This window comes from Arachis hypogaea, chromosome 17 (assembly GCF_003086295.3).
Source record: "Arachis hypogaea cultivar Tifrunner chromosome 17, arahy.Tifrunner.gnm2.J5K5, whole genome shotgun sequence".
Classification (NCBI taxonomy): Eukaryota; Viridiplantae; Streptophyta; class Magnoliopsida; order Fabales; family Fabaceae; genus Arachis; species Arachis hypogaea.
In genome coordinates, this window is record NC_092052.1 from 36,754,658 (window position 1) to 36,765,452 (window position 10,795).

Below are 10,795 nucleotides of genomic sequence, written 5' to 3' on the forward strand. Positions count from 1 at the left end.
TTTCATGAACTTAAAACTGAAAGTTTAGGGGAAAATAAAAGTTTAAGTCCCTAATCTTTTTTAGAAAAAGCTTTCTATATTTTTTAAATAGATTAAAATTCATTTATAATTCGGTTAATTTTGGTTGATAAAATTTCTATTGGATGGCATTTAGTATTTACTATGATTATTAGGCTCGTTTATTTAAATAAAAGAAGAATGGACAAAAGTACACAAAAATTTTTATACGGTAGACGGATGTACACTCTAATTTTTTAGTGAGTCATCTGTACACATCAATATCAAGCACCGTTGTTATTTTTACCTTTTCATCGTCTGAGTAACTTTTTCAGTGGGTGACCCTTTTGATGACGACACATTGAAAACTAAATGATAAATTATTTAATTTGTTAAATTTAAATAAAAAAAATTTACAAGTGATTTAGAATCTTTGTTCTTTTCCTTCTTTTACTAAAAAGTAGATGTAGATCAAGGGATGTAACTCAGAAATAGTTTAGGACTATGTTCGAAGTAAATTTTGGAGAAGGAAGGAAGAGAATGAAGATTTTAAATCACTTGCAAATCTTTTTTTATTATTAAAAATTTAACAAATTCAATAATTTATCATTTAGTTTTCACTGTCATTAAAAAGGTTATGTCACACCATGTTCAGAGCCACTTGACAGTTACTATTACCAAAAAAATTATCCAAGCAACAAAAAAATAAAAATTACAACAAAGCTTGATATTAGTGTGTACAAATGTCTCATTAAAAAATTGGAGTGTATATCTATCTGTTCACCATATGAAAACTATGTATTTTTGTCCATTCTTCCTCAAATAAATAACAAAAATTGATTAATTTCCAAGCAGAGGTGATGTTAATTTGAAGGCTAAAAACTATATCCTATGGCAATGATTACTCACTTGGAAGACACTAGTTTAGATCACATGTCGCTTGCTCCCACCCAAACCAAAATAAAGGTAAAAGACGTTTCGTGTTTCAAAAGAGGTGGTATGAGAATGAAGCAGTGGACAGTATTGTAGAGGATAGTTAGAGAGAATATTTTCTAGAATCACCGATGTACCGTTTGTTTCGAAAGCTCAAACAATGTAGATGCGAACTTGTGAAATGGCAAGCCTCTAGTTCCAGTAATCCAAGAAAGGAGATAGAAAGAATTGAAAAAGAAATAACAGCAGTGAAAAGGGAGTCAAATTTTGCCAACAAAGTATATGAGTTTCTGCATTAGTTGGTGTTAATTTATTACGAATGCCTCGTTTGATCTTCAAGAAGATAATGAAATCCCTGTAATTTAGTTCATCTTTGAAACTAGCTAAATTCCACAATCTTGGTATTTGCTCCACTAAAGAAGCTAATAGACTTGATTTTCAAAGTATCTTATTATTTTGGTTCAGTTGGTTAATTTCCTTTTACTTTACTCTGTTTTTTGAGATTATGAATCTTTTGCTTCACTTCCTATATGTATTTGTGATTTATGATTGAATACAGGTTAGGCATGCCCAGGGAGTTCATAATGTTGAGGAAGAGAAGAGAACCCTAATGCATGCTTCTCTAATGATCTTTTTGATGCACAACTAACCCCTCTTGGGTGAAAGCAGGTAATTGCTTTTTTTTTTTTTTTCAGAAAAAAACATTGTTGAGTCTTTTTGGATGGTTTCTGTGTTGTGAAATTTATTCGTGAAATGATTACTATGATAAATATTTCGTATTTGTTTTCTGAACATCGTCATAGTGTTTTTGTTGCTCTATCATAGGTTGAGAATCTACAGAAGCATGTTAAGGCTTGTAGACTTTCTAGAAGAATAGAACTGGTTATTGTTTCTCCACTGTTAAGGTTGAGTTTGGTTTTAATTTAGAATTCTGTTAAACATATGTCTGTCTATGTTAAGTCTGCTACTTCTTTACTGTTTTTGTTAAAATTGTATATCTGGACAAGCTTTGTTATGATGCGAGTTGCAAGAATATCTGCAATATATTATTCACACATACTAATACAAATAAGGCTATTTATGATATCTGCAATAATCATGTTGTTATGTTCTGGTTCGGACTTGGATGCCGTATGTCTGTCTTCAGGTCAATCGTCCACCATGATTGGATGTAGACTTCCAGGTTCCGGCAACCAGGGACGGATGTATGTATATGAGTGTGGGGGCAATTGCCCCCACTATGATTTGAAATTTTTTTTAATAGTATATGATAATAATATTTATTTACCCCCACTAAATTATTAAATTTGACCCCACAATAATTTTTTACTCAATTTTTTGTACTTTATAGTCAATTTAAAAATTTCATATTAGATGTCATTAGAATGATCAATTCTCAATTTAAATGAAATTTGTGTTTTTTCTTATAAATCAACTCGAAAAGAGTGTTATTTATCTTTTTTTTATATTAGTTTCAATTTTTTTCTATAACAACTACATTAATTGAAAGAACTTTTTCAACTATGAATGTCAATAAGAATTGACTTCTAATTGTATAAAAAGTAAATTTCTAAATAAGTATTTACTTATATATATGTAAAAGAAATACTACACATCCAAGTCTTTTTATGAACTAAGTCTAACCAAATTAAACAATAAAACTTAAAATAATATTAGTCATAACTGATTTTTGTTGTCTTAGACAAATTTGATTGGACTTGGTTAACAAAAAAATATGAATATGTAGCATTATCCTATATAAAAAGACAAATATTTATAAGGGTAAAGTATATTTTTTGTCCCGAAATTTGGCAAAAGTTTTAAAAATACCCCTAAGTTTTATTTTGTTTCAATTTTGTCTCAAAAGTTTTCGATTTGCATCAAATATACCCTTGGAGGCTAAATTTTCAAAAAATTTAAGACCAATATAACAATAATGCATGAAAATTATAGTTGATTTGCTTGTGTTGAGGGGTTGTTCTTATGAAATTGTTGTTAAATCGATCTTAAATTTTTTGAAAAATTAGCCGTCAAGGGTATATTTGATGCAAATCGAAAATTTTTGGGACAAAATTGAAACAAAATAAAATTTAGGGATATTTTGAAATTTTTGTCAAACTTTAAGAACAAAAAATATACTTTACCCTATTTATCAATTATTATTTTAGTGTTTTAATTTGTAAAATTAGATATTATAAAAACTAATCATGTTATATTTACATAAAAAATAACTACCTGTATATATATATTAAAATAAAAAATACATTAAAAATAAATTAAACAATACATATATTTATATACGAATATATAATGATTATTAAATAATTTGATAACTAATTTTTATGTACACATAATATTTTTATTATAAAAATTATTATTATTATTATTATTATTATTATTATTATTATTATTATTATTATTATTATATTTGCCCCCACTATCAAAATTTTCTAGATCCGTCACTGCCGGCAACTGTGCTAATATTTCGAAAATTACGTGAAACTGAATTGCTTTAGACTTGAACGTGAGCTCCAAACGCCTTTGGGTGATTTGTCCAACATCTTTTTCAATAAGGATGAATCCATTCGAGTTGTTGGTGAATAGAGGTGTGAGGTGGTACCTGTAAAAAACTCTAATGCTTAAATTAGCAAGGATTTTAGCAGATTTTTAATGTTCTAATGCTTAATTAGCAAGGATTTTAGTAGGTTTTTAATGTTAGAATATTTATAAGCATAGATGTAAAATCAATAATCGTCTTTTAAAGTCGTTTCACCTTTGATGGTGAGTAGTCATTCCCTTTTGTTAGAAAAGTTGTTAAAATCTCTTTTTTAAATGAGTAAGAGAGATTATAAAGAATAATTATTTATTTAGATAAATAATTCCTAGTCTACATCGTTATGATAGACCTTTATGAGATTGAATTGGTGTTGACCTGACTAATATCTGTAGATTGGATTTTATTCACTTTAGATTTGGCTGTGTATTAGGCTAATGTATGAACAACTTTGTATTTGTATTTTTTCAAAATAAAAAACATTTCCAAAGAGTAAAAAGTATAACATTAATTTTAGTTACATTTTTTTGTGTTACCAAAATTTCATAACCACCATAGAATGCACTTAATTATATAGTATCCTACGAGATAAAAAGAATTCCACAACCAATACATATACTGATTTTGTGTTTCCTTTCATAAAAGTTTTTTTCCCCACAATGCGTAAACCCTCAGTGTCCTTTGACCGCAAGGCAATGACTAACATCTAGCCCCACTGGGGTTCCCCTTTCAATGATCCATCATCCATCTCAATTCCATGCAAACATTGGTCAAGTACTCCACAAAACTAATTAGTTGCACTGAGAAGACTTTTCAGTTCATAGTGGATATAACATAATGTTTCAACTCTTTTGCAAAAAGAACACGAACCCAAGTAAGATTGACAGCAAAAGAATGAAAATAGCAGCCATAAGATTGACATGACCCGAGTTTGTAGATTTATTATTCTCCGTCAATTCTCTACTATCATCAGTTTTGCTCTTCTCCGGATGCTGCGGAATTGCTGAAGAGAAAGGCACTGCTACATCCCAGAAAGATTTGGTTTTGACGGAAATGGCTTCTTTTTCTAGCTCCAGAATTGTTGAAACATCAGTTGGAGCTTTCATGGATAATAACTCTGTACAATGATCTTTTAACACCTAAGATAAGAAGAGAAAATAAATCATGTTAGTGGGATCAAATGTATGAATTTCTTATTTCTTCACAACAGTGCAGCATGGAGACTATAAAACAACAACAGCAATCAAACCAGATTGACATTAGAATCTAGATGGAATCTTAAAATATGATCACCATATGGAAGAGCAATAGTTATGTTAGGTGTGATTATTTTCCTTTGTCCTTTACAAGATAACATCCTATGCCAAATGAAGCAAACAGCAATGATTAATCAGTCATAAATTGAATGTCTAGTGCAATGAAATCACAGAGCAGTATCATCTTATGCTCATGAAGGCTGAGGGTAATCCCTCTGAAAAAATATATCACCATGTCCCTCTAGAATTCATGTCAATCTTTAATTAAATTCTGAGTTCACACAACTTTTATGTTAAGGGCTTGGAAATACCAGTTAGTTGTGCAGAGGCACACCAGACAAGTTCATAATTTAATTGTTTCTTTATAGAACGTATACCCTAATTTAAATAGTTTTCTCAGCAGCAATAAAAAAAAGAATGCAATGATATTCAAACAATCAGAGACATGCAAACAAATCCAACACTCACAAATCCTATACTCTGACTATAGCAGTGGAACTAACCTCAACTGTATCGGAAGGCTGTAAGTAGTCACACACATAAATTCCTGCCAGCCATGGTGCAAAGACTCGTCTAGGAAACGGAAGCATGCACCCTTTTCTGTTATACACAAACAATCAGTGCTTCAAAGTTCAAACCAGTATTAGCAGTTAAAATAACAAGTGTATGAATTAGATCTCAGAGGAATAGAGGATCACTTTTTTCTACAATTAAGGCACAAATGACTTAATCACCCAAAACCTATTGCATACCAACTAAGAAACAAGGTATTCCATGAGGTATCAGGTAAATTGTTGACATTTTAGGACCTTTTTTCGCCCCAGAAAAGCCTGTATGTGTTTGAACAACCAAAAGAGTGAAAGGAAAACCCACATTGCCATACTGTTTTTTCCCTTTATAGTTTAGTAGTTTATGAAGAAAGTAAAATACAACAAATTCTTCATTAAACCATTTTATGAAGAAAATTCAAGTGAGCAAGAATAATCAAGTCACAAATCAATGGGCTTATACCACAAAAGATGGAGCTCTATGCCCTAAATAAACACCTCTTGCAGTGCTTAATGTAAAAATTTAGAGCATAGAAACTTAGAAAGCACCTATTCATTGTAATGCTTTCTTATAAACAAAAACTTAAATATCTCCATGGGATCAAATATATTCCTATGAGATTTTGTTTTTTTAACAAATCATTGTCCATTGGAAAAAGCTTAGACAATATTAAAAAATTCCAATCACACCGTTATTAAGGAGGAGAAAGGGTAAGGATTTAATTTCAGAGAGTTGTCATGAGAGTAATTTTGTAAACTAAACGTAGATTACTCTTAACAATCATGTTTTTTCAATAATGTCCTCATGTTAAAATTAGATAGTAATTTCTATCCAGAGGTAGTTATTAGAAGTTACAGACCTTAACAAATGTAGCACACATTGGGAAACAGGCTTCTCGGTTGATAAATCGCTGGATGCTTCCCTGCCAACATCTGGACCAGAACCTGAATCAGCATCTGCCTCATCACATATTATATCCAACCTACTTTGCAGACTCATAATGATATCTCCCTGTGCACACGGCGTGACCCCGGGAGGTATAGGAAAAAAGAGACCAAGTTAGTGAAGTTTGGAGAAAATACTTTATTCTTCGTAACAAAAAGAAATTGATTAAGAAATTGTAAAGAATATTACAAATAAAATAGAGGACAGCATATCTTCAACAACGGAACAAAAGGAAAATAAAACAACACAACAACAACAACAAAAGCTACCCATCCCTCTGAATATCATTTAGGGAAATCCTCTTAAACATAACTATGTGCTTTACCCCAAAAGGAATCCAATTGCCTAATCATATCACAAACCTAAATCAGCTGATGTGCCAAAGAAACCTCTTTAAAAATGTTAGGTTATGTGCCAACAAAAGTCAGAGTACCTGCTAAAGAATATTAAAAATCCATTGTTTAGGAAAAGAAAAAAAATATTATTAATAAAAAAAAACTAAAATAGGAAAGTCACTGGTTCAATGTGTTTTCTAGAATAACTTTACAAATATGCTACACTCTTCTAGATCATAAACATTAGACTATAGATTTCCAATGTTATATTTCATTCCGTAATCCCAGAAGAGCATTGCACCATCAACTACTAATTCAGAAAATGATATTTCCATAATGGGCAATCTAACTCAAGCCATGAATAAATGAATTGAACAGAACTGTACAGTAAAATCATGATCAGAATAGACATGAGTTAGTGATTACCTTTATGTCAGTGATTGCCTGTGAGATTGGCTCTTTTGAATTCAGATATGCAAAAGAACATACCAAACCACTGAATGAAAGAATACCTACAACGTCTCTTTGGCTGAACGCTTTAAAAATATTAAATGTTAGTTAGAAAAATGAAAACTTCTAATATAACAGAAACAAATAGCAACAAATTAGCACTAAGCATAAATAATATAATAGTATGGACAAACTTACCTTCAAAAGGAGTATTACTCGTAAATGGTAAAAGCAATTCAACTTCATGCACACCATCTGTTGAATATGGCTCACCATCAACAACCTGGACAAAATGATAACAGCAAGGAAAATCTTACCACTGAACTAAAACAATTCAGCACAAAACACGGACAAAACCAATGGCCTGACAACCTTGATTCACAGGCCTAGCAAAGAACAATAACTTAACGGATTTATTGAGTGAGTATATTTCAAGTTCAGAGAAAGTTGCAATATATTTATACACAATTTAGCAGTCAATAGCATTCAGGTTAGGCAATTTGATCCATTCAGTAAATCTTTGGTGTACACAGCTTGTAGCAATTTCCAAAAAGTCCAATAGTTTTTATTGAAAGAAGGATAATGTTTTATAGTAGTGTTATGGGCATGCACTTACTCAGTTTCTTTCACTAAAGCCGAATGCTATAGCATTTAAAGTGGCCTTCTTCAATCTATTATGGGATAAAATTCTTTTGTAGTTAGAACCTTCGCAAATAAATTTGCCACATTCTTTTTACATGCCGATGTTTCAGTAGAATATTGTTAGGGGCTAAAAGGAGTCAGTTACTTGTCCTTTGCATTAACAGAATCACAAAGTCCAAGTTACTTATGTGTGCTAGCATTATATTCCTTCCAATTTCACAAACAAGAACAATTGTGCATAATGTACTTTAAGAATCAGTGAGAGCAGATTAATTACCAATTTACCATCAATCAAGGCCCGTGCACCTTTAAGTTCTTTAGCATGAAGAGATATTGCATGACAAAGAACATCACTGAATGTGTGGAATTTTGACGCATTGTCATGAAATATAGGCAACCTTGCAAAATACAATATCATTTACGAAAGATCAATTTACCAAAAGGTATTTGTCACCAACAAGAATGAATGACGAGAAACTAATGAAAAGGGGACTATATACAGAGTCCCCCCCAACAAACACACACACACACACAAAATAAAAAAGAAATAACAAAATAATATATGGTTGGTAAAATAGCTGCCATGTCCCTTTTTCCCATGTTTCATTTGATTGCTAAGACTTTCTTCCCCAAAAACTATTTTTGACTGAAAGATTCCTCCAAAGTGAATGTATCTAAAACAAGCTTTAATCAAAACATGCATGTTGATCTAAACCACCCACCAACTGATTTTAGGGATACAACTTACATAGCCACTTTAAAGGAGCTTTTTATATTGTAGATATCTTTTACCAGAATGAAAAGAGCAACTTCTCCTTGTTAGGACTTTTACCCTACCTTTGCTTTGTGGAAATAAACCAACGATAGACTTAATTTGTGATTACTTTATACATAACCAGAACCTGTTATTCCTAAGTGAAGCTCAATCTAAACAAAAGTTTTTTCCAATATATAGAAGAGAAAAAACCATATCAATTCAATAGTCAAGTTTATGCATTTAGTTTCACACTATCACTGTATCACACATTGGCACCTGAACTAGCTTGAAAACCTTAATACATGAAGAAACAGATCAATACTTGATAAAGAAACAACATACATAGGGCTTCAATGACCCTAAGGTTAACAAAGGAGGGAAAAATGTTACCTAAGAGTAAAATTGTACATGCACTTAAACGTCTGAAGATAATTTAAGACCTTTCCCATTTTAAAGTCACAAGGCCTCAGACTACTTGATGTAATGTTTGAAGATAAGGAGCAATTTCGACAACTCCACCTGCACTAATAATAATATGATATGAGTAATCAAGTATCATTTCCAAATCAAAGAAAATCAGTGAGACAATCCTGTTTATGATGTCAACTGTTTCGTTAACTAAATACATACAAGAGCCCTGCTTTTACCTTCTTGGGCTATAACAAATGTGAAGAAGCAGCCTTTCATCCCACTCAGCCTCCACAATTACCGCTGCTTCAGCAACCACTTTCACCGTCTGCAATGAAGCATTAATTTAGAAAGCCACTAACAAACAAAATTAAAATCAAATGGAAAATTCACATAATACACGCACCTGGCAAAGAACTATGGTAGAGTTCTTGAAGGCTCCGTCACTAATCCAAACATATATGCCAACAACCTTCATCCCACCCACAAGCATTCTAGACACCTTCATGAAACAAAATCCCAAACCAATTTAATCTATACACACTGTTAGTATGAAAGATTTTTACCCAGACATCTAAATTGTCATCTCCGCAAAAGAGGTAGATAACTATCCACTATTTCAAAAGTCATACACACACAAGCTTCTGATTGGATGACCTTGTAAAACAATCCAGTGCATAAAAGTTAAGGAAAAAATCATCTAAAGATACTTCAATAATTATACACTCGACTGAATGTGTATAAACCGAGATACATCTCAAGTGTACAGAGTAATTTCCAATCTAACTTGACCCAAGCGTTTCTTAACTAATTATAACTAACTAACTACAACGACATAACAGAATAGTAATAGTGAATGGTAACTAGAGAAGTAAACGAACCTGACGAGCATGTTCAGCTACCCAATCCTTATCAATGAAGAGAGAGGAAGTGTCAGATTTGGAACCTTTCTTCTTTTCAGGTTCGGAGATGGAAGAAGCAGGGTCACCGGAATCATTGTTCGGGGTTGGGATTAGGTCGAAGACGAACGCCCGGTCCAAACCGGAGCTGAACTTGCCGATTATTAAACCCACCTGAAAAACCGAGAGAGAAGAAAAAGTGAGAAATGAGAAGGGGAAAAAAATGGAAGGTGGAATTGGGAGAGAAAAAAAGAGGTGCCTCGGATGGAAGTGATGATTGGGCGAGACGATCCTCGATGGGTTTGAGGCGAGTTTCTTCTGCAACCACGGTTTTCACCATTGTTGATCGTTTACGTGAAAATAATAATAATGGAATCTAAGAACCCAAGAGGAAGAGCGTCGTGCTATCACTATCAGTCACAGATGCAAGAAATGGGTTGAAAAGAAATACGGACGACCCGTGGATCAAGCTTCGGAGAGTCTCGATTCAGCCCAATTACAGCTAAGTGGGTCGGGTCTAATAAGGGTTGTTTTCGGCCAGAGAGAGTTAAAAACAATTGAAGTATCATTGTAAATGGAAAATGTTACTCGTCCTTTAATTTTTTATCTTTTATTCAGTCTATAAATTTAAACATTTTAATATATTAGATCGAAAGACAGAGATTAAAAGACTAAAATTTAAAAAATAAAAATTAAATTAAATTTTTATATTATATTTGGTATAAAATATATAAAATTAAACTCATACTATTTGGTGAAAATAAATGCAGTAGGGATAAAAGGGATAAGAATAAAAATTTAAAGGATAAGAATGGAGGTGAAGTTGGAGGATTGAAGATGATAAAAGGAATAAAATAAAAATTTAAAAAGTTAAATAAAAATATTTTTAAAAATAAATATTATTGAAATTTCATTTTTTGTTTCTAAAAATTTCAGTCTCTTTATTTCTAATAGAGACTGAAATTTTATATTCTAAGATTAAAATTTTAGTTTCAATTTCTAACCACTAAATATAATATTAAATTTATTCTTTCAGTTTCGATTTCAATTTTTAAAAACAAACATTATCT

At 31.6% G+C, this 10,795-nt stretch overlaps 1 protein-coding gene across 1 annotated transcript; it reads right to left on the bottom strand.

Annotated features, from left to right (window-relative positions):
- Positions 1-3,966: 3,966 nt before the first annotated feature.
- Positions 3,967-10,219, bottom strand: LOC112765069 (uncharacterized). The gene is made up of 11 exons (XM_025810935.3): positions 9,985-10,219; positions 9,708-9,899; positions 9,233-9,328; positions 9,066-9,154; positions 8,809-8,937; positions 7,939-8,059; positions 7,218-7,302; positions 6,996-7,105; positions 6,149-6,300; positions 5,244-5,340; positions 3,967-4,623 (listed from the first exon to the last, which is right to left on the bottom strand). The coding sequence occupies exons 1-11, from the start codon at positions 10,063-10,065 to the stop codon at positions 4,327-4,329; spliced, it is 1,449 nt and encodes a 482-aa protein (XP_025666720.1). The 5' UTR covers positions 10,066-10,219; the 3' UTR covers positions 3,967-4,326.
- Positions 10,220-10,795: the final 576 nt, after the last annotated feature.

Excerpts from the sequence above, each read along its gene's own strand:
- LOC112765069 (XM_025810935.3), bottom strand. The coding sequence starts at position 10,065 with ATGGTGAAAACCGTGGTTGCAGAAGAAACTCGCCTCAAACCCATCGAG. Across the intron at positions 9,329-9,707 it reads TAGCTGAACATGCTCGTCAG|GTGTCTAGAATGCTTGTGGG; the intron begins GTTCGTTTACTT and ends TGTTTCATGAAG. Across the intron at positions 9,155-9,232 it reads CTACCATAGTTCTTTGCCAG|ACGGTGAAAGTGGTTGCTGA; the intron begins GTGCGTGTATTA and ends GCTTCATTGCAG.